This window comes from Neolamprologus brichardi, chromosome 6, assembly GCF_056152115.1.
Source record: "Neolamprologus brichardi isolate AB-2024 chromosome 6, ASM5615211v1, whole genome shotgun sequence".
Classification (NCBI taxonomy): Eukaryota; Metazoa; Chordata; class Actinopteri; order Cichliformes; family Cichlidae; genus Neolamprologus; species Neolamprologus brichardi.
Genome location: NC_142109.1, coordinates 23,961,522 through 23,985,555, shown reverse-complemented (window position 1 = coordinate 23,985,555; position 24,034 = coordinate 23,961,522). Strand labels below are relative to the sequence as shown.

At 40.3% G+C, this 24,034-nt stretch overlaps 2 protein-coding genes and 1 non-coding gene across 7 annotated transcripts in view; 2 read left to right on the top strand and 1 right to left on the bottom strand.

Annotated features, from left to right (window-relative positions):
• The first annotated feature begins 2,266 nt into the window (after nt 1-2,266).
• On the top strand, nt 2,267-15,580 carry nol11 (nucleolar protein 11). Its single transcript, XM_087841885.1, has 18 exons — nt 2,267-2,420; nt 3,081-3,194; nt 3,804-3,860; nt 6,106-6,254; nt 6,365-6,422; nt 6,541-6,682; nt 7,205-7,411; nt 8,053-8,129; nt 8,619-8,742; nt 8,860-8,951; nt 9,319-9,384; nt 9,496-9,680; nt 9,926-10,051; nt 12,043-12,264; nt 12,452-12,530; nt 12,631-12,723; nt 14,833-14,940; nt 15,073-15,580. The coding sequence occupies exons 1-18, from the start codon at nt 2,274-2,276 to the stop codon at nt 15,184-15,186; spliced, it is 2,160 nt and encodes a 719-aa protein (XP_087698011.1). The 5' UTR covers nt 2,267-2,273; the 3' UTR covers nt 15,187-15,580.
• Nucleotides 15,581-16,039: 459 nt separating this feature from the next.
• Nucleotides 16,040-16,121, bottom strand: trnas-aga (transfer RNA serine (anticodon AGA)). Its single transcript has one exon. It is a non-coding gene; the product is annotated as a tRNA-Ser (tRNA).
• A 1,049-nt stretch (nt 16,122-17,170) lies between these two features.
• Nucleotides 17,171-24,034, top strand: part of LOC102781734 (nucleosome-remodeling factor subunit BPTF-like) — a 52,810-nt gene continuing 45,946 nt past the window's right edge. For all 5 annotated transcript variants that reach the window (XM_087841884.1, XM_087841883.1, XM_087841881.1 and 2 more), the window contains exons 1-2: nt 17,171-17,977; nt 21,474-22,296. In XM_087841884.1, the coding sequence (XP_087698010.1) occupies nt 17,404-17,977; nt 21,474-22,296 (1,397 nt within the window). In that variant the 5' untranslated portion in view covers nt 17,171-17,403. The remainder of the gene's footprint in view (nt 17,978-21,473; nt 22,297-24,034) is intronic.

Sequence of the window (24,034 nt, the reverse complement as noted above, 5' to 3'; positions counted from 1 at the left end):
AGCAACACAAAACATCTGCCCCATCTTGAACAGCAGGCTGCTGGTGGACGTGCCCGGGTTGCCCACACCTCCAACACGGCTGCCTCGGCGCTTGTTCGGCTCACGGTGAGTGAGGTGTGGTGTCTGTAGCTGCTGTGACCTGTACAAATAGAGCACAGACAAGCGGGTTGTGGATGTCCCGCTGCTTTCCTTGGCCAGTGTTATGCCAGCATCCAGGCTGGCTGGCCAGTGAGAGTCGACTCATTCTGCGGTCTCTGTAGGGAGCCCCGCAAAGAAATGCTCCTCCACCACCAGGCATAGGCAAAAGGTCGGTCCTCCGGGCCACTTTCAAACACCTTTGTCTGGCACTTAGACTGGTCCTGCAGCTGTTCCAACTGATGATATTTATCGCTGCTCAGCTTTCCAGCTGCATCCCTCCACTCTGCACACCACACAAAGGTCTTAATTCAGGTCCTGGCGTCCTACTCATATAGGGAAGGCATGATTAGATATGGTCAACAGCTTGTTCTGGTCAGCCTCCCCGACACACCCTGAAATCATTGCTCCAGCCCTCCACTGCAGCTGAGCCATGTACAAACCACATATGACTGTCATACATATTTTATTACTTCCTTTATTGCTTCAATTGCCATAAATCATAGGCCATAACTCACTTTTTAACATAAGGTATATCTTATCACTCTCTGATTCTACATCATTGGTAATAACTGCCTAAATTAAGGAGATTACAATAAATGCTTACACAGGCATCTGACAAAAATCAGTCATAATATAAACTGTAACAGTATTCACTTTAGAAGAGCTGTAGTGCTCTGAAGTGAAATCTTTAACTGACAGGACACAATTTGTGAAGCTGGGAATATTCTTCATTATGCTTGGATGTATTAAAATGAGTATTATTTGCAGATGGAACAAATATTTTTTATTCTAGGGAAAAAGAGTCACTGGAACTGGTCACTTCAAACATGTGGGGGGAAAAAAGTAGTTTGGTAGGACCAAATTATCATTAAATCTACATAAAACTAAAAAATTTTATTTGGTAAGAATGATGTACAAGTGCACATAGATGATGTGGAAATTGATACATTTAATAAAAATAAATTTCTTGATGTGATAATAATTGATTAAACAGGATGAAAATAGCAATAAAATATATACATAAGAATTTCAGTGCTGAGCGAAGCAAAACATATTCCAGATCGCAAATCCATTCAGATTCTCTCCTGTCGATTTCACCGTACAGGGGTTTGGCACAATACTTATGAATGTTCACTATCATTGGCATTGGCTCTCTGTCAAACACCGCATTGAGTTTAAAATTCTGTTGCTTACCTTTAAAATCATGAACTGCTACCTCATTGAACTCTTTAGTCCATATATCCCCAATCAGGACAATAACTCTTAGTGCAGCTTAGATCCCGGCTGAAGACCAGAGGTGACCATGCTTTTGCCCTGCAGCCCCTAGCCTCTGGAACAATCTTCCTGCTGCTATTCGCACCTCTGATTCCATCCATTTATTTAAATCACAGTTAAAAACTTACCTGTTTGACCGAGCGTTTTTGGTTAGTTAGTGCACATTCCCTATATTTTGTCCCTATGTTATTTATCTTCTCTTGATGTACCACTGTATAAATACCCCCACCTTATATTTCTGAATACTCGGTGATTTTATCTTCTAAATTTCGCTCTGAAGTTTTATTTCTTATTTATGTGCATTTTTTGTTTAACCAGCGTTTCTCATTTGTTAGCTTATTTGTACTCTGTTATGGTCTTATATCTGTTATGTTTTAACCTTGTTCTGAATCACTTGGTGTACCATCGGTTTTAAATGTGCAATATAAATAAAGTTGTATTGTATTGTATTGTAATATTATCAACGTTGCAAAATATGTGTGCGCGTGTTTATATACAAGCACACACACAAATTCGTGATAGGACATGACATAAAAATGTTGTTTACGTGATGACTTGTGAGTAGGATGAGGACTTCTTTCTACTTCTTGAATTACTGTTTCCCTTATGTTTAGTTTTTGTATTATCGTAACGTGTTCAAAATAAAGCCCCATCCAATAAGTTCTATATATCTAAAATTAATCATTGGGTAAAGAATATTAAAAGTGTTTTCAAATGTCTCAAAACTAAAAAAAAAAAGTCACTTTGGGGGGGGGGGGGGGGGCAAAACAAGATCCCGCCGCAGTGGCAGAAGTCTCGTGGTTCCGGTGCGTCAGTTCATCTGTATTCTCGCGAGATCCAACGAGTTCTTCTCGTCCAGCATGGCAGCGCTGTATGAAGGATACACGTTGTGTGGGCTTGTTCCAGATCAAAATCTGTCAAGTTCAGGCATTCAAGGGATCGAAGAGGAGAGAGATCGCGATCATGTCGTGGTCACGGATTCAACCAGATCAGTGACTCTGTACAAGGTAACGTTTAAAACTACCTTTCAGGAGGCTCCCCTAACCTGGGCCAGCTGATCAGTGCGACTCGTGTTAGCATCCTCCGGTTTTCTGGCCAGCAGCGTTGGAACCAGAGCGTTAGACGAAACCAAACATGCATTTAAAGCTGTCTTATATCTTATTAAGTGTCTTTTAAGTGAAACTCGGCAGTAAATGTTTTACATTGGTTTTGTAAACTTGCTATTCGAATATGACAGTCAAATATTTGCTAAAGTTAGCTACAGACATCACAAGTCGTGTATACCTTTAAAATGTGACTTCTCTGGGGGGCATCTTCAGCGGCTAACTCGTTGTTTTGCATGCGATAAAAACGGCTTGACGATAAGGCTGCATGTCTTATCCTCGTTTTCTCCAACGTGAATGAGCGTGTCAAGCCTCGTTGTTTGGATAAGCTAAAAGCATTACAGCGTAGTTAAAATAGCTAAAGTTACTGCTGCGTGTGTCCTGAATAAGGCAAACTGCCTATTAGATCTTTATCAAGTCTTTTGAGATCCGTTCACAGCGGTAAAAGATGTGGTTGTAGCAAACAGTCTTTACATAACTCTGCACTGCGTGCGTATGGCTAAATAGAAGCTATGTGAAACATCACCTCTTTATTAATTAACCCTTTGTTTTATGGGCTGAAAGGTGTCAGACCAGAAGCCGCTGGGGAACTGGACAGTGAAACAAGGACAAAAACTGACGTGCCCAGCAGTCTTCAACTCACAAACCAACGAATATGTGGCAGTAACAGACAACAAGGTAGGCTTTGGTGACTGCTTTGGTTGCTGCGGTGTTTCACTGGACACTTTATTAAGTACATCTTACTAATACCAAGTAGGAGACCTTTTAGCCTTCAGCACTACTTTAATTCTTCGTGCTGAAAACATTACTCAGAGGTTTTGGTCTGTATTAACATGACAGTCAAAAGGTGTTTTATTAGATTGAGATCAGGTGACTGTGTGGCCCACTGGGTACAGTAAACTTACTGTAATGTTTAAGAAACCAGTTAGAGATGATTTCAGCTTTGTGACATGGGGTGTTATCCTGCTGAAGCAGCCACCGACAGTTAGGTATACTATGATGAAAAGGGATGGATATTATCAAGAACAACCATTTAGTTACTATAAAATCGACTTGGGAGCATATAAGAATCAGTCACTATAGGCAAAATAGGTAAACACTATATTATTTTGTGAAGGGCCAGTATCAGTCAAAAAAAAAAAGTATCGGCCAACATATATGTGCATCCCTCCTTCAATAGGCAGTATCTGTATTTCGTATATGAGATCAGTTCAAAGATGTCTCCAGCGATCTGCGTTTTCAGAAAAATCTTTCATGTTGTAATGTTTTTGATGTTGTGTCTTTAAGGTAATAAGAATTTGGAAGGAAGATGACATACTATTGGACAAAGCCTTCAAAGCAACAGTAAGTCCGAACATATAGATTGATGTAGACAGTAGAACGCCATCCCGCTTCTACCACCAAGAACAGAAATGAAGACCACAACAAAACACACAATCCCAGCTCTAAGGGTATCTCCTCTCTAGGGGTGCAACGATACAACAAAATTCACGGTTCGGTTCGGTTCGATACTTTGGTGTCACGGTTCGGTATTTTTTCGATACAAAAAAAATGTTCATGCCTTTTTATTAATTTGTCATTTATTAAATTTTCACGGCACATTCTGCACCACATCTCTGTGGTTCATCATTTGTTTGAAGCCAGCTCACCTCCTGCAACCACTTTTCCGAGAATACGCGCTTCTTTTGTGGTTCGGACTCCTTCTAACATTTCTTTGGAGGTGGAGGAACATCACAGTAATTGCTTAAAGGAGCTTCTTCGACATCTTTAAGAGTTCTAAACAAATGTCTGTCCTCTTCCTTAAAATCTTATGTACGCAAACACGCGTTGCAACTTCTTATCTTGTGCGGGTTTTTATTTTGACAGCGAATGCGCACCTGCGGACCACTTATGTGCAGCCCTGGTTATTTAGCTCGTCATATTGCAGCCACAGAAATTCTTTTGTCCATGAAACCATAAAGCTGCACTTTCTTTTTGCCTTATAGTCTGATTTGTCATAACCTTTCCGTTTTGTCACTTCTTCACCCTGACCTGTCTTATTTGGCTCAGCAGAACTAAAATATATATCCTGCTGCTTTTACACACGCACTAACATAACGCTCAGCGATTCTCTGCGCGATCAACCTCTCACATGTTTAAGCTGCAGGAGATTTCACTTGTCATGTTTGCATAGTAAGCTAACGATTGATAAGACGATGTCAGAGGAATTGGTGCGCAAATTATCATCACTCACCAATCAGTGCTGTCGCTCTCTATACACAGTTCACGCGATTGCAAAGTGAAAGCAAAAAACAAGCGCAAATTCAAACGCGATTTCAATATGTCACATATTGACAGTGGCTCACCGATGCCAATGACATAATTACCCAGCTACATTTCCGAAAGAATGCAAAAGCATTGACATATATTTTTCCTTCCTACGATAGGCCGACGGGCAGGGCAGAGATAGATTTTGGTAGCCCGACTGGAAAAAAGCCCCAGGACGTCGGGCTAGCGATTTTGCGAGCCCTGTATCTGATTGAGGAATCACTCATCTTTGGAAAAGAGAGTTTATTATGGAGAAATGTCTCTTTCCAAAATAAAAGCTATACTATACGCTTCTTCTGGGCTATATTCTCAGCAGCATATTAAACATATCAGGTCCCCATAAGGAGAATCATGTGCTAACGGCTGTCTAAATGACTCGGGTAAAGTTTGTAGCATGCGTGCTTATTTTTGTCTGCTTCCACTTGTCTTTGCACTAGGATGATGTCGGAGTAAATGTGCAGTCATATTGGTTGTGTTCCCACTAGTGCTGTCAGCGTTAATCTGAAATGACGTTAAGGTCACAACACGGCAAATCTCCGTTAACGAGCTACCGCGGATCGCCTCATGAGTGGGGCTGGAAGACGTCAACACATTAACGAGCTAACTGCGCTAACACACTAGTTCCCACCAATTGAGCATTGCTGGCACATCCAACATACTGTTTTACTTTTGTCCATGACACGCTTACCTTCAGGGTCATACGTCACATGAAAACCAAAATAGTTCCAAACGCCAGATCTGAATGAGGGTGGGGGAGGTTCAATTTGCCATGTTGCAACGAGCTTAACTTCTGTCTAGCTAGCTTGCCCTGCACCCAGTGAATCTGTGTTCGACTACTCCGCCTAGGCTGCACTGTCGAGCGCAGATCCACTGAGCGCTCAACACAGACAGCATCGTCAGAAGGAAAGTTGATAAAATAAATTAAAAATGTTGTATCGTTCGATACATATGCGTACCGAACCGAAAGCACTGTATCGAACGGTTCGATATCGATACGAGTATCGTTGCACCCCTACTCCTCTCCACTGGTGTAAATATTTTACACAGATTGTTATAGAGTCCACTGCTCACCGTCTCCACAGCAAGACTGGTTGTACTTAAGACTTGGAGAGAGCAACAAAACACATAAGAAGCACTGTAGACCTGCTGATGATGTTAAATTGCACATTGCTCCTAAAATTCTCAGTAGTATTTAGAGCAATTAACCTGAAAATAATTAATTAACCAGTGTGTTATTGACAGATGTGAACACTTCTGCCTTTTCCGTGTGCTTTTTCTCCAGGTTTCTTCAGATGTCTGGAAGGTTCACTGTACACATGGAGGGGAGCCTGTGGTCTTGTTTCAGAGAGGAGCTGTGAGACTGCTGGACTCTCTGCTTGCTGCTCCGCAGCAGCCCATAGAGGAGGTGCTAGCTCAAGAGGAAGCCATCAGGTTGATGTCATTTGACAAACTTTATGTTGACCTTATTCTAGAGCTGTACTTGAGTGCAACGTGTTAACTTTTAAACTCCCCCCCCCCCCCCCTTTTTTTTTTATCTGCAGGTGGAGCGCCATCATAGTGACAGAGACCCAGCAGTTTATCATCATCACAACTGAACAGGTAAAATACTTGATGGGCTAAAAGTTTCAAGTGGATTTAGTTTTAAGTCCTCATTGCTTTTGCAACACAGCTAATGTCCTTGCTTTTGCCCAACATGACCGTCACTGTCTCCCCGCAGAAAGGAGAGCATTTTCTCTACCTGCAGAGACTGAACCCAAACTCTGTACAGAGGTACCGGCTTGAGAGAGAAGAACCTGGTCTCTCCCCGCTGAGCTTCTCTGCCACTTACAGGGATAAGCACATCTGCCTCCTTTATCTCTGTAAGCCACACTTTCCTGTCAGAACATTTTGAATGTTGGTGTTTGAGGCCATATGCTATGGAATTTGGAAAAGATAATTACTGGCACTGCAAGCCAGTTACAGGGGGTGGGAGTGTAAAAACGTACAGCTGTGTTCCTTCATCAGGGTCATCAACAATTATAAAAATGTGACTTTAAAAAAAATGACATCCCTTAAGTAACTAAGTTTAAACTTGTACTCAAAAGGCACCCCTAGTCCCCCTCCGCTGAACAGTACTGCTGAGCTGATTTGAGACACTTTTGAAGGATTAGCAGTTTAAAATAAGACGTGTAGTGAAGGTCCACTACTGTGAATAAGATCCCCCTTGCTCTCTCACTTCAGTTAGTTGTGAATGCACTCTTCTCCAATTGCTCACAGTTTGATAATCTGATGTAAATAAGTGGTGCACTCTACATGTATGAAGCTAAATTACACAAACACACAGTTGGTGAGGTATGCAGTATGTAGTATTGCTAATGTTTAAACATTTCTCTCACATTTAGACCCTAATGGTCACGTGTACCAGAGTGTACTCTCCGTGCGGGGCCTCGGGACTGAAGAGGGGGTCCAGGCCTTACCCCTGCCTCGTAGCCTGCTGCTGGGTCTTCCTGTTGGTGATGGCCAGCTGGAGGCAGCGTCTGCCATGGCTCTGGATGAAGCCCATGTAGCTGTTGTTGGGGTTCCACATCCCTCTGCTGGAGGTGGTAAAGGTAAATGCTGTTAAATTACAGTATCTCAAATAAAGATCTTTAACTCCTCTACAAGTACCATACTGTGCATGGCAAATCCTCTTGAAATTAGTTTTTTATATATAATATCAAGGCTTTCAGTAAGCCCTTGTAGGGAGTTGGCATGGAAACAGCAGCTTTCTTTTTTAGTAGCACAGTTTCACATTATCATACTGATGAAATGTAGAGCTGTTATTTTCCTAACTGCTTGTCTTTTATGTCTTAGTTAATCAGTTAAAAAAACGTAAAACTCAACTCTGCTTGTTTAGTCTTAGCTAGTTATTTCTTCTCTTTTTGCCAAGATCACAAATAATAGTGATAGCGGTGTAAACTGCTATCACTTGATGCTAGGTTGTTTTACCCTTTGTTTTTAAGTAATTAAATATAGTAAATAATGGGTTAGCTGGCCTAAATGTGGTTTCTAATGTCTGGATTTTATTCAGTGGCTAAAAAAAAAGTTCTGAAGCTGAAGTGGTTTTGCAGGTTGAAGTTATTAGAACTGAAATGAATGCTTGGTTAACATGCTAGCTTTCTGGCCTAAAAGATATCGGTCAGATCAAAAATTAAGTATCTGATCTGGGTGTCTGTAGTTCCTAAATGTCTCTCTGCCTGTGTTATTTTAGACTTTCTTTGCATCTGGAATACCAACTTTCAGACGCTTCAGGCTGGAAAAGAGATGGCTGGAAAGATCTACGGACAGGTAGGAATGCATTGACCCAAACAGAATATAAAGTTTGTTTATTTATTTATTTAACGGTCCTGGTTTTTGACTAGGATGAAGCAATACATTTTAAAGCAATAATGCTACTCAGAAATTGTGACTTACATTAGTGCTAAGTCATCATTCACAATAGTAAAGCCTAATCTTTAAAAGTGACTGGATTACTTCATACTCATACTTCATACTTACTTCATACACACACAGCAATCACACATGCTCAGGCTTCATTGTTATTAACTGTGGGCCAAGGTTCCCTGTCCTTCCAGCTACTGGGTGCTGATGGAGGACTGTATGACTTTGGTAGAGCACTGTGTCTGCACTCCACTGTGACGGGGCTCACTGTCCCTTCTCACAACTTTATAGCAGTTTACAATCTTAAAACCAGTGTATTAGACACAAATATGTAGCAACAGTTTTGAACTATGTCTGCATCATCTTTGTGTTGATTTTATTGTCTCTCTCATACAGCTTTGGAGCTATTCCAACAAGGTATTTATTCCACATGGGAAAACCCTCTCCATTATACCCTTCGAGTGCCCCAAATCTTCCCTTGCCTCTGCCCTGGGAAAATTAAAACATACAAAGACTGAAGGTGAGCTGAATCAAACATGTCATACTCTCGCTCGACTCAAAATTATATCTCTGATTCCCATTTTTACATGAAAAATTGTGTTCACTCAGTACTCTTTTGTTTGTTTTTTAACCACAGAGTCGAAGACTCCGAATGCTGTGCCGTCTTGGAATAACATTCTTCATGGTGAAAAAGCTCAGCCCTCAAAATCTGCAGAAACGAGGAGGACGGTAAGTTGGATAAGTGTTTTTGCGAATTCTGAGTTCGTCATTGTCCACACTGTTGCAAAGACGAACGGCTTATGGCAGAAGCCTTAACATTGTTCCCGTTTGTAAAACCTTTATATAAAAGAGTTATATAATATGATAATGGAAAACATGTTTCTTTGTTGTTCTGTTTAAATCTCTAATGACATTAAAATAAAGAATAATGTTGCATAACATTTGAATTACTAAAATAAGGTACTCTAAATAGTAAGAAGAAATATTACTAACTACTGAAAAAATATTATAGTAATATTTATTTATTAAACTTATCTGTGAGACACCAGTGGTGTGTGGTAGATCCGTAATTTGATTCTTCTGTTTGTCCATACAGAGAATGACCCGTAAGTCCCAGTCAACAACTAATTTAACAACTGACCAAGTATTAGAGCTCATCAAGGTAAAAACGTGACTTATTTTTATAACACAGCCTTCGTTCTGTATGCTTCAGCGCAACAGAATTATACCAAACAATTCTGAATTTAAAAAATATATTTATTTTCCCTCTTAGACGGCACCAGTGGAAGAGATCCAGAAAGAGGTGGAGGGGTTCCTGACCAGGGCAGAGTTCCAGGACCTGCAGCCCTCAGTGGGACAGCTTGCATTAACCCTCGTGTCCCGGAGTCTTGCCGATCCAGCCTTCTACTCTTCTAGCACGTTGGCACAGCTGGTTCACACTCGGTGCCTTTGCCACAGGTATGTATGGCAAGTGAGATAAGGTAGATGGAAAAAATATTGACTCTCAAAACTCTTTTAGTGTGTAGAATTTATTTTCTATTCTTTTAATGTAGTTTACATTTTTAATAAGGTACCATAAAATAGGTTTGCATTCTAATGTGGGAAACATGAAGGAAACCCCAAAGTGTTTTCTTGCATACAGATAGAAATATTCAACGAGTAAGCAATTGAATATAACTATGTGCCATCATTGCATTCAACAGTGTGTGTCCTGACCTTGTGCTCCTGGCCCTTGAGAAGAAGGATTACTTCCTGTGTCAGCTCTGCTTGCAGTTCTTCCCTGACATTCCTGAAGCTGTTACCTGTGCCTGCCTGAAGGCATTCATCAGGTAAGATGGGCTGTTTTTAACTGTGCAACAACTTATGTACAAATTCCAGTTTATGGACAGTAAGTGATCTGCGAGTGTCCTTTGCATGCTAACGGTATTCTTACTTTTGGTATGTATACAGTTGCAGTAGTATTTTAAAGTGGACTTCCATGCTTGTCCTTATGTCTGCCACACATACACTCACTAGAGACACTGTTAAGTATACCAAGGTAGTACCGGGAATCCCCTTTTGCCTTCAGAACTGCCTTAATTCTTTGTGGCACAGATTCAAAAAGGTCCTGGAAATGTCCCTTTGAGAGTTTGGTCCGTATTGGCATAAGAGGATCACACAGTTGCTGCAGATTTGTTGGCTGTACATCCATCCTGTCTCTCTACATGCCAAAGGTGCTCTATTGGGTTGAGCTGTGGTTACTGTGGAGCCCATTGGAGTACGGTAAACTCACTGTCATGTTAAAGAAACCAATTTGAGATGTTTTGAGCTTTTTGCCATAGAATCCACTAGAGCAGGGCGATATGACCAAAAATATTTATCAGGATATACATTTGAAAATTTGCGATAACGATATAACTGACGATATAATTGACACTAGACAAAACACTTTAGGACTCCACAACTTTATTAGTGCAAAAAAACCATCAATGTATTTTCACTTAAACAAGCAGCTGTCTTTTATGTGCATTAAAGTTATATAAAAATTTAACAGTGCAAATGCAAATTCCTTGCTGACAGTTTAACCAAAAGGCATTTCCAGTGGAAATTGGCCGAAATATCCTCAGCATAACCATGTTTAATAATATCCACAAAACTTAAAAAGAGGTTATACACACAACACGGTAATATTATATTGAAGCACAGTACGTATCACTCCGCGAGGCGCCTGCCTGCGATAGCCGTAATGCTCCGACAATCCATCAAGCGGTGCGGCTTCGTAGCTTAGCAAAGTCGGACTAAAACATTTGACAGATTTTCGAGCGCCGTGTACCACATAAAATCGTTTCGAGGTCAGTAAACACAACCAGAATTCATACATAAGGCACACGGGATTATAAGGGGCACTGTCGATTTTCAGAAAAATCAAAGGATTGATTTGAAGTGTGCCGTATTTTCCAAAAAACACGGTAATAACGACGGCCCGCTAGCATGCGCTACCAAAAATAGTGCTTTGTTGTGTGTCTGACGGACGAAAGCTAAACCAGTTCCACACCACTGAAGTTGCAGCATTTTTACAAACCTGTTCTGGTTCATCTGTTTCATTCAACGATCCGCTTTCACCCTTCTCATTCTCCATTACCGCCATGCTTTTTCCGCCATGTGCGTATGAAAACAAAGGCACTGCGCATGCGCGTTTTACCCATATTCTATCGCGATATTTCCGTGAATGTTACGATATGGCCCAGCCCTAGAATCCATCTTCATATGCGCATTTCAGAACAAACCCAGATAACAGATATATATAGTGAAGTAATAAATGCATTAAAAAAAAATCCACAGGGCATTGTGTATAAAAGCAAAGCTATGATTTCCTCATTCTGACCTGATGACCTGCTTCATTTGAACTTTAGCAAGTCTTCTTGACCATATATGTTTGCCTAAATACAGTGAGCAGCTGCCAAGTGATTGGCTGTTTAGATGTATGGAAGTGGCTGGTGAGTGTATCTCAAATGCAGGTGACTCGCCACACACCTCTCACTAAAAGCAGAGAAACTCCACCCACCTGACATTCAAGCCTGCTTGTGAGATGCAATGAGTCTGAAGAAAGTAGCCTCAAAGGGCAAGGAGTTAAAATGTCTCATTTCAGAACGCTGCGGGTAAGCATAAGATAAATGATTATTATGAACTGTGAATCATGCATAGCTGCCCTAGTGGAGTACGAGAATCAAAACGTAGAGATGGGAATTGGGATTATAGGTTCCCTTTAATAATCTGATTCGTGGCCTGACATAGCATTATGTTCTGTAAATACAAGTTGTTTTTGTTCTGCTTCATGCAGTATACCAGATGTTGATGCAGAGAAGGTGAGCCTGGAGCCTGACAGCGTCGAGTTTATGGAAAACCTAATCACGAGAGATCGTGCAGAGGCTGGCTTGCAGAATGGTTTTAGCCCCACTTCGTCAGTCGTCAATGATCATCAGACCAGAGCTGAAGACGTGAAGAAGGCCTCAGCTCCTTCACAACTCATTTGTCCAGTGGGATTACACAAGGCTGTTCTAATGTATCCTCCCAGCACTCAGACATCGTCACCATTCTGTTCTGTTGTCCTCACAGCTTCTTGCATTCAGCTTAAATATCAGGCTTTGTTGTTAGTTAAGCTGCAGTTTTACAAAGTGGTTGTGTAATAATTTAAATGTAAAAATGCATGAAAATATAAAAGTATTGGGTACTTAACTGGAGCTGCATAGAAATGAGATCTTGCAGACACCGTACAGTGACACCTTTCTCCTCCCACACCTAAAAGATCTTTCCTCTCAACATGTCGTGGTAAGTGACTGCTATCAAATTATTCCACTTCTCTAAAATAAACTAGACAGAGCTTTAATCCCAAACAACTCTGATATTTGCAATTTTCTTTTTCTTCCAGCTTTTCCTCCAGTACCTGCAATTTTTATACCTAAAATATTCCCAGGATGCTTTCCCACAGATGGAGAGATTTAGATCACCAAGTCTGAGTCAGGTTTGTATCTGTGTCCAAATAAGCAATTAGGATGGCTTTGCTTTACATGCAGTCTTCCAAGTTACAGTTTATTGAACACTTGAAGTAAGCACTCAGTGCACTCTAAAAATTGCTTACCAAACTGTTGAATTTAGCAATTTGTGGAACCTCCATTGGAAGGAGGTGTTTCATGGAGCACTTTACAGCACAAGCACGAGGAGGAAATTTGGATCGTTCCTGCCTACAAAATCATTTCAGTTCATCAATACTTTTAGGGCTGATTTAAATGAAAAGCTCCTTTCAGGCGATCCCACAAATGTCTAGCTGGCATTTGTGAAACTTTCCAAACTTTATTTCTTTATTTAATTGTGTGATTAGACATCTTTGTCTTGTCTTAAGGGGCTAAAAGTTGTATCTTAATGATGAGGTGTTGGTATGATCCATTCTTTAAAAAAAGTATGATTGGTTGATTAAATTAAATTTAAGCATTAATGGGCAGAATGAAAAAATAAGTACTCTTTTGAGTCAGTTGGGGGGAAATTTTTGTGTTATTGATTTAAGTGGGAAATGTGAGCAAACCTGCAATGAGATCAGCCTCAAACATTATCACTTCACAATCTAACCCGCAGCATTTGGAGAATATTTCTCCTGGCTCATTTGCCTCGGATGTCGAAGCTAGGAGTGATGCCACTCATGATATGAGAGCATCCAAACAGTCTAGTTGTAAACGCAAGAAAAATACAATTTGTTTAGTTGCTTAGCAAGGTAGTGCCCTTCATGCATCACTAGCACTATAGTGCAATGTTTGTTTATTTGCATTTAAAAACACAGCTTTAGCACGTACATGGATGGAGCCCAGTCTGTGTATATGGCTCGTTTAGCAGGTCGCAAATGACAACAGCAGGAGTGCAGATTGTTTCACAGTTTTACAATTTCTTTAGCTTGCACCACTACTATCCCACAATTATATTTAGGGTTTATAAAGACAGCTGTCTCTCCAGCCTTATCTCCATCTACCTGTCTCCATCTGTGGACTATAGAAAAAAATTGTAAAAAATGAAAGAGGTCAGATATTTTCTTGCATGAGTGAATCCGTCAGCGCACCTTAAATATTGGTGCAACAGCTTTGACAAATCAGCTTGTCTGAATAATTTAAATAGTGATACTTTGAGTTTAAAAAGATGAACTGGATTGCATGAAATCAGTGCATTCCCTCTGTTCATGGGTGAAACAGGTGATGGTGTAGAGTTGTTCAGGGTCTTTGGCATTTTCTCCTCTACTTAAGAAACCCAGGAGCCTCTAAATGCCTGTGAATAACCTTTGTTTTTACCAGCCTTTAGTCCTAACCTCAAAGGGAAATGATTAAAAATCATAATAAATGTAATAATTTTCCTATAAATGTGTCACTGAGAGCAACTGTTAGTACTTAGACTCACATCTTTGGAAATTATTTATGCCTCACTCCTAATGTTTTTCTAAAGCTTCTTCCCAAGGCCCTGTAAAAGTTGTTGTGATAAAGGTATTGTTCCCACCAACCACCCTTTACATAGTTTTTAAAGAAATCATTAGCACAGGTTCAGTTAGGTTTTCCAACCTGTAGTGTGGATGATTATTTCATTTGTTGAATAATTTGGCTGTTATTGGTTTAGTCAGATTGAGGTTGCTTATAAATACGACTTAGATGAAGCTCAGACTGCATTTTATTAGAACTCAACACATAAAAAACAATAATGCCAGGGTTCCTTGCAGCTGTGTCAGTGCAGCTATTATCTGTATGCCAAGAAATATTAAGTGACAGAAAAAAAACATTTTATCAACCATGCTGACAGATTTTCCTGTATAGATGCTGTGGATGACAGACTTATTTTCACCTGGGTGTGGGTTAGTTCTCCAAAGGCACATACACGCAGTTTTACAAGAGAGATTAAAAGAAATGCAATCACTGGAGACACATGATTTTTATTGCGCTTGTAATTATTTATGTCTGAATAATAAAAATACTTTACTGGAGTTTGGCACAAAATTGTTGTACACAAATTATTGAATGCAAAAAATCCGGTTTTCCTGTTGGAGCAAAACAAGAAAAAAGAAAAAGAAATGCTCACTGTGTGTTGCTTTGTTTGATTGTAGATCATGGATTGGGTGTGTTTGCTGTTGGATGCTCATTTTACGGTGCTAGTAATGACTCCAGAAGCTAAAGGCTTGCTGCTGAACCTCCACAGCTTTGTTAAATCTCAGGTAACAAACAGTTATTCCTTTTATCTGCTCAGTAATAAGCTGCATGTTAATTTTAATAATACCTATTTTGTGTGTCAGCATTGTGCTTATTACTGCAAGCTTATTTAAAAAAATGCTTTCTTGTATCCTCAGGTGAGACTGGTTTCTGAGCTTGGAAAGATTGAGGGAAGCCTTCAAGAACTCCATAAAATGAAGGCGAAGGAGAGCATCGGACAGTACTCCATTGAAATCATTGAGCTGTTTTAGAATGTGTACAAAATAATTTTAATCATTCATAACACCATCTTCTTCCAACCTTTTAGCTAAAATGATTTCACGGTTATTATTCTTGAGTGCTTTTTTTGCCACATACGTTTGCTATCCAGATGTGTAGGCCTTGAAAAAGTTGCGGCTCTCTTTTAACCATGTTTTAAACTTGTTTAAGTCGTCAAAATATTTGACAATTCGCTTAATTTGTGGTTTTGTAAAAGTTTAATGCAGAAGCCACCTCATGCAACAGTATGGTGTGAGATTGTAATGTTAATTTTGGGGCTTTGCCTTTCGAACTGTGAGAGTTGATGACTTATTTTTGTATGTGTCATTACACAGCTAAAAACTGTTGTGAAAACCTTTTATGTTTAATATTAAAAAAGATGATGAACACATGTTAATTCATTTGTCTTTATTTTTATTAAAAGCTGCTGTCAGATATCAGCTTAATTAAAAGGTTTTAAGTTTAAAAGTTTGTAGTGTTCATTTTGACTAAGATTAAAATATCACTTTCATTAAGTGTACTAAAATATATAAAAATATAATGTGCTGTATGTGGAAGTAGGTGAAAAGAAAACTGTTATGGCTGTTACTGAGGGTGAGCATTTAGCAAGATTTTGAGTGAACCTCCAGTTGAATTTTAGTTTTCTTCCATCAATGAATGTGGTGCTAAAAAAATAAAGATGAATATGTCTGTGAAGGTTCTCAGTCATCCAGGTCATCGTAGTTTTTGCAAGCTCCTTTGACTAAAGATGAATAAATCTAGATGAGGGCAGTCGATTGGTGTTTCCATTATTTCCCGCCAATAATCAACGCAAACTTATCTTCGTGGTGAAAGAAAAGAACAATTCGTTGTCGGCAGGATTCGAACCTGCGCGGGGAGACCCCAATGGATTTCTAGTCCATCGCCTTAACCACTCGGCCACGACAACCGTTGCTCACACTTATCTATTAGAAGCAATATGACACTACACAACCACATATCTATTGCTTAGTTGAGTTTTGTATTACAGGATAATATGAGGTAAAAAAAAAAAAAAAAAAAAAAAAGACACTTTTCTGTATGTTTAGCCGTTCTGCGGTAAGGTTATGTTTCGTCTGCTGGTGAAGTAGCAATCCAAAATGACAGAAAACACGGACAGAAAAGATTAAAAAATCAAATTAACCTATACAAGTTGTAAAGTCAACCCAGAGCGTAACAAGTTACAACTATTACGCTGTATATACTGTACATACTTTAAAGGCTAATGAGCACTACTACTCTTTAAGTTAACTGACTACACTGGCAAACAATGCGTAACGATTTTAAAGTTATATAATATACATTCGTATCTTAAATAAATTGCAGCAGCTCTCACACATTCGCGGTATTTTCAAAGAGATTGATGTGTGGTATTAACTTTAATGAGCGCGTATTTGTGTCCATGGTAATAGAGCTTAATGTCGGACGCATTATCTTCTCGCCTCGCTTTGCGGTGACGACGATGGCGACAGGGCCGAAAATGAATTATTGTGTTTTACTGAGTGCACTCAACCCACCTGAGATTAAAACCACACAACAGAAGTACCAAACACAAATAAAGTACTATTGACGGACAGCTTTTGCATGGATAACCAATTTTATGAACTAGCACGGCAATTGCGTCTATTGTGGAATAGTGAGTCACGTGATCTCGAATAGACTCAGGCCTGCTACGATCAAGTTCGAGAATGACGCTAGCACTTCCGTGTATGCTACAGCGACGTCCTTAAGGCGAAATCGCTTAAATCTCTTTTTTTAAATGTATGACCTCCCACTGTGGCATTAAAATGAATATTCTGCATTTTAAACGGTTGCTCTGCTCTGTTCAACTGGGTATATAGTCAGTGTTTTGATTTTTTAGCTTTTAGTTGCTTTTATTTTGAAGGAGCTAGCGCTCTACGTCTTCTTTGAGCCACTGTTAACCTGAGTTTTAGCTTGACGCAGTTTTGGGGCCTGCTGTGTTTTCAACGGAGGGAGAGTGGTGAAGAAAAATGGCGTCTGCAGGCGACCCAGAGCGGGACACCGGCCATTCAGTTTGAGCTTTCCGCTCACAAATAGAGACTGGGGGTTGGTGGGGACCTATCTGGAACCGTCGCCAGATCTGTTGGCCTTTTCTTCCCCGTTTTTCTCCGGTGTGCGTCGCTCGTTCAGGCAGCGAGATTGAAGCGGAACAGAAGATACTCTCTCCCACAATGAGAGGGAGAAGAGGAAGGCCGCCCAAACAAGCAGCAGTGATGCGGGAAGGTTCACCCGGGCCAGTCCGTGGCTCTCGAGGCGGCAGGAGTAGAGGGATGCGTGGACGGGGAAGGGGCAGAGGAAGGGGTCGGGGACGGGGTGCAAGTGGCGGCGTTTGTGGCACTGGCTCTGTGGAGGTAGATACAGAAATCTCCGGTCGAGAGAACTTTCATTCGTCCCGGGGCCGCAGGAAAGTTGGAGCCTCCACCACCGCCGCTACCGCTGCATCGCGGGGCAGAGGAGGCAGAGGGAGAGGCAGGGGGTCTAGAGGCGGCCGCGGCAGTAGAGGCGGAGTGAGGCGGCCTCAAACCAAGGTGGTCTACGACGACAACAGCGACGAGGAGGATGATAATTTAAGCTACAGATCAGACGAAGATGAACTCCTGAACGACAACCCTTCGTCGGATCTTGAAGAAGAGGAGGCCTTGGGAAACGACTCTGACTATGTGGAGGAACTACCAGATGATGATGATGCCAGCTACTGTACCGAGAGTAGTTTTAGAAGCCACAGCACACTCGGGAGCACCCCAGGTAAGTTCGTTTGCAGGTGCACGCACTTTAGGAAACCGGGTTTTGCAGTACTTAAAGTGTGCATTATATTTTTAGCTCAGTACAGAAACCAAGCCGCATTGTTCAAAATGGAGCTTGCACTCAGAAACAGGCCTTTGTTTACCCCGTGCTCCTGGTCGCTGGTTTGCAGATCTGCTCCACGCTTTAACCGGCTCTCGTGCTTTTGACTTTTGAAGGATCAGCACATTTCTGTTATTAATTTGTAATTAAGAATTTTTTTTTTGTTCGTGCTCTCGTGCACGGTATTACCACGCGCGCTGCCCTGGATTTCTTTTCATACGCACCGAGAAATAGGATGCACGAAAAGCGTTTGTTACTTTATATTCATTCATTCACCTTTTCCAAAAAAAAAAAAATGTGTGCATAGTAATGAAAGTTTGTACAAAGTGAGACGCTGTAGCCAAACACGTGTTTTGTAAATATTGTCTCCAGTTTGTAGCGGATTTATCGGGCATTGTTGTGCTTTTTCCACGTGAAGTGCAGTAAGTGTTAGTAGTAAAAGAGCAGTATAAATATTTTTATGCACAGTCAGTAGACCTTACTCAGGCTTTTTACAGGGCATTTGCACAAGACATATTTTCGTTCATATTGCTGCCAAATGAGTTTGACAGGCGTTTGTTTTGAAGAGAACCGCTCTTTCTTTCACTTGTTGCAAACAGCAGCTCATTACGTAGTCGACGTTACCATAGTAACCACTCATGTTTATCAATTAAGGGCTTTGAATTCATCTCTTTTCCACTTAATGATCACTTTAATAAAGTTGTGCGCGCAAAAATTAGTTGACACTCCTGTTATGCAATGCAATGCATTAGAAACAGTATGCCAACTACTGGAAGTAATTCTAGATAGGATTAGGAGGACTCAGGAGTGCATTCCAGTATGTCCAACAGCACAAGCTTGTGCTTATGCAGATCTCTGAAAAGAAATAATAGAATTTGGATTTTATTCTTTTACATATAAATATTTTTTCCACTTTTGTCTGCAGTGGTCAGGATTCGTTTTTCAAAGGATACACCCATAATTTTCGACTTTCTATTAATCTGTTTACTTTTTCTATAGATGTGTGAACATGGCAGCATTGTGTGCCTACCGTGAATGTGCTTTCAAAGGACTAATAGCAACAGACAAGCATCATTCAGTCCACTGGCTGAAACATATTGTAAATTCAAACACATTGCACATGCCAGTCCACCATTTGTGGACTCAATCCCTGTGTTTGATGCTCAGTTAAACCTCCTGCCTGCCCTTGTTGGACCATTTAATTGTTTTATTGCTGTAGTCTCTGTTTACCCATCACCTCTAAACCACAGTACAATATCAGGCCAACCATACATACAGCTGCTAAAAAGTGACTAGCTTACTTACACTGATTGTACAGTATGACAGGCAATGCTGATAACCAAGTTATTTATTTGGGTTTTGAAAGAAAACCTCATGTCATGTGTGAGATCTGCACACACTATTGTGTATTCATGTAATGCAAATGTTATAAAAAATAGTGTACTTAAAGTAATACTACACTGATTATACATATTTAATACATCCAGTGGGATAAAAACAATGACTTTCAAATAATTTAAAGCCTACATATAAAAAATAGTCTTAAAAAATCATATCATTCTTGCCTATTTTTAATCACATGTTTGAAAGGCGGAAGTTGGGGCAAAGCAAGACTGGAAAATGCCTGGAGGAAAAAGGAGTTTGTAGAACATCTCACAGCTAATGATGTTAATGTTTGTAACATGGGTGGGTATAAAGCATCCCCAGGAGACTGAGTCTTTGCTGATTAAATATAGGAAGGGTTTGAGCACTCTGCAAGATTGTATGGACAAAATAGTAAAGAATTTGTGTTTAATTAAATTCAAATACTTGAGGAATCTGGTGAAATCTCTATATGCTGTGGATGAGGCCAAAAAGCAATAGGAGTGGCCATGACGGCGAAATGCATTTTTAAAGAAACCAAAAAAACAGACGATTTTAGTGTTGAAATTATTGAATGGTCTCAGAAACACTTGTGAACATCAGTGTGATCTTGAACATAGTTTGTCACTGGAGCCACAAAAGTTAAAACTCTACTATGTAAAGAAGGAAAAAAACCCAACCCTCAATAACAAGATGCTGACCTGAACTCATTTAAGAGCGAGGTGAAGTGGAAAACGGGTTTGATCTGTCAAAATCTGAATTTCTTTATAGGAAATCATGGCTAAAGAATTGGGGAATTATCAAGTTTGTTATTAGTGTGCAATGCAAATGTTCATCCATCCATCCAACCATCTTTCTGTACCTTTGTCTGTCATCTATCTAACTATCTATCTATTACAAGAAGGCAGTGCCGAAAAACCTGCCTACAGTCTGGGTCTGTCACCAAATAAGAGGAGCTTTATGAGATGAAAAAAGCAACAAAGGAGCAGCTTAACTCTTATGTATATGCAGCAAAGTGGAAAAGTATTTGGCTTCCAAAACTACAACAGTCTGTCCCCCCAGTTCCCCAAACACTCACCACATGCCGTTAAAAGAAGAGGTGATACAATCCTTTGAGAAACGGTCCCGTGTGCCGACTTTGTTGAAATACAGGCTTAAAATTTTAAACGAGTATATTTTTAAAACGATAAAGAAAAAATACACATTGTCAGCTATATATTTGTATTAGTGCTACATTCAAACAAATATAGATTTTTAAAAAATATGTTTAAATCCTACATCCTGCTTTTTCTTACATTTTACACAGTGTCATGTTTATTTAGTTATTCATTCAGATGGGTCTGTAGACAGAGATTGTCCAGAATGAATATCCAGGTTTACTACATGCAGCTTATGCTGCAACACCTGCACACATTTCCTCAACAGTAACAAAAGCAGGCTTATAAATCAACTTGGAGCATTTAGTGTGTTTATCCTAAGACAAGGATATTTTTGTCAGCCTTTAAGATCACTTCCCCAGCTCTTCACACTTGGTTACAAATAGCCCAGCTCACATCCGTACTAGCTCGTGATTCCTCAAAATTCCTCACATCTCCTGTTTCTATTTGTAAGGGGAGGGTGCAAAGTTCTATTACTGTTGTGTTATTGCATCCGTTTTTTTATTAGAGCAGATTATTGGGCTTGGAGCTCGTCAGTTGCACTCATAGCACTTAAAAGATGCTTCTTGTGGGTTCTCCTGTAGCTGAAATTATAAGAAGGAATCTCCACAGATTGCTCTGGGTTTGCCAAGGGCATCTCTCTGTGGCTGTGTTACTGCAGACAGTTTATTCTTGCAAAATTACAGAGCAAAGTCAATAAGACCTTAAGGGTGTTGCTACATTAAGGTATAAGGATGTAATGACTAACGGTAAACTGCATACAGTGTAGCTTGTTACAGTTTGGTGTCGTGTTTGTCTGTAATGTTTTTTTTGTGATTTTGGCTTTTTCACCACATCTCTCATCTCTCCTGACTTTTTTTTCTTTTTTTCTTGCATAGGCCGGAAAAAGACTCGGACACTGCAACCACGGTCACCTATTCATGAGGCAAAGGACATTCCTTCCTTGGAGCTTCCCAAGTCCTCTGAGGACCTCCTTGTTCCTACCTCACAGCTCCTCAATGTGTCTGCCGTCTACGAGGTGCTCCGCAACTTTGGCACAGTTTTACGGCTCTCTCCTTTCCGTTTTGAGGATTTCTGTGCAGCTTTGGCCAGCCAAGAGCAATGCACGCTGTTGGCAGAGACCCACGTCTCCTTGCTCAAAGCTATTCTCAGAGAAGAGGACACTTCTAACACCACATTTGGTCCCACTGACGTGAAGGACTCCGTTAACTCCACTCTGTATTTTGTGGATGGTATGACTTGGCCGGAGGTGGTGCGGGCGTACTGTGAGAGTGACCCAGAGTACCGGCACATTTTACCTTTCCAGGAAAATGAGGATTACCCTTACGGACCATTGGATAGCAAAATTAAAGTTCTTCAGTTTTTGGTGGACCAGTTCCTGGCAACCAACATTGCCCGAGAGGAGCTTATGTCAGAGGGGGTGGTAGCGTACGACGACCACTGCAGGGTGTGCCATCGCCTTGGTGACCTGCTGTGCTGTGAGACATGTTCAGCTGTATACCATCTGGAGTGTGTCAAGCCGCCACTGCAGGAAGTACCAGAGGACGAGTGGCAGTGCGAGGTGTGTGTGGCACACAAGGTACCTGGTGTGGCGGACAGCATCCCAGAAGTGCAGAAGAGCAGACCATTTATTCGTCAACTACCGATTGGCTACGACCGACACGACCGTAAATACTGGTTTTTGAATCGCCGCGTTATCGTGTAAGTTCACATTGTTTCATGTTACGCTGTTGCACAGGATTGAACAGTGACACGTGGCTTCATTTTGTAAGCTGATGTACGTTGATAATATGAAATTTATTCTGATGTTTAAAGATCAGAAAAAACATCAGAATAATAGAGTTTATTATTTTTTTTCATGGTCCAATAATGACCTAATAATCAGGCTTTCCATAAAATACCTTTTTAACATTTTCTTTTTTTTAATAAACCTCTCAAAAAACAAAGATCTGAGCTGAAACCGTGGCTCAAAACCTGAGTTATGAATCATACTGTAAACTACTAATACAAAACAAAGACACAGGTGCCAGACGTTTGTGGTTTATCTCAACGAAAGAGCATTTGTTTGTTCGACTAGTGTTCTTTAAAGCACTTTAATCCACTCTAAGGCAGAGTCTCCAACTTGGTGTTGTATCAAAGTGGGAGTGTTGATGAGTGTCACAAACCATATGCACATAGACTTATAAAGAACATCACAGGGAAGCACAATATGCCCATTAATCCCTTAATGTGCTTTCTGTACAGTTTTTCTTCTTAGTACGATATGTACTCTAACTACTATGTCGTGTTTTGGGGTCTGTTTGGTTAATCACAGCCACTTATGAACAGATTGGCATCAGTGATTGACATCATCTTTGTTCCAGCCTGTAGGTGTTAATCTTTAAAAAAAAAAATAGACCTGCACTATATTCAACATGCACTTAACTCGGCTGATTTAAAAACAGAATATTGTCACAAGTTTATTCCTGAGCATGACTGAGAGTATAGCATAACCACAGAATCATTCACAAACTCTAGATCGGGGTGTCAAACATAAGGCCCGGGGGCCCTAATCGGCCCAGCAAAGAGTCCATTGCGGTCCATTGGACAGCTTTAGAAAATGTGAAGGAGTGCATAGATTTTGAACTTTTAACTCTCTAAGTTTTACAGCTTTTCCAATTGAGAAATACCCCCACCCCTCATTGCAATCAGTACTAAACCAAAGTACATGGACATTTTCTTTGAATCAATGAAAACTTTATATTCTAAATTTATAATTGCAGGACAGTCTGAGCAATGAAATACTAGAAGCTTCTCTGTGACTTTTTTTTTTTTTTTTTTTTAATGTCATGTGCAATAAATTGAAGTGCTCATATAATGCTTTTTACCTTTTTTCCCCTTTGGCTAAGGGCGCTATAACTTTTTTTTGTGTCTTTGCAAAATCATTTTAGAAACTAAAACTACAAAAAGTCAGATCAAAAGAGGTTAGTCTTTCCTACAGAAGACCCTGCTTTTGAAATGGCTCGTATTGCAGTCCAGTGTTTTCTTCAGTGAGTTATCTATGTCATTATGTGCTGCATTTGCACAGTGCCTCGCTTTGCATCTAGTTCAGCACAACTCACACACAGAAACAAGGCGCTTCCTCTTAGTCCACATTTTTTAATGACTTGGTAGAGCACAATACATCTTCTGTGGTCGGCTGCAAGACAGAACACAAGAGTTTTCATGCACTTCTGGCATCCACGAAACCGAGGATCTAATGGGTAATTTTTATTTTTATGGCAATGTCTTCACATCAATAGGACATACTGGCATGTTAGGTGGATAAGTTGGCTAGCATTAACATAACTGTTGATTACTTGCCCACAGGCAGCACCTGTGTCAAAACAATGATGCTCAGGTGCCCGGAGCCACAGAGGACGAAGTAAGCAGGAACACATCAAACAGAGAGCATAAAATG

Excerpts from the sequence above, each read along its gene's own strand:
- nol11 (XM_087841885.1), top strand. The coding sequence starts at position 2,274 with ATGGCAGCGCTGTATGAAGGATACACGTTGTGTGGGCTTGTTCCAGAT. Across the intron at positions 6,255-6,364 it reads GCTCAAGAGGAAGCCATCAG|GTGGAGCGCCATCATAGTGA; the intron begins GTTGATGTCATT and ends TTTTATCTGCAG. Across the intron at positions 9,681-9,925 it reads ACTCGGTGCCTTTGCCACAG|TGTGTGTCCTGACCTTGTGC; the intron begins GTATGTATGGCA and ends TGCATTCAACAG.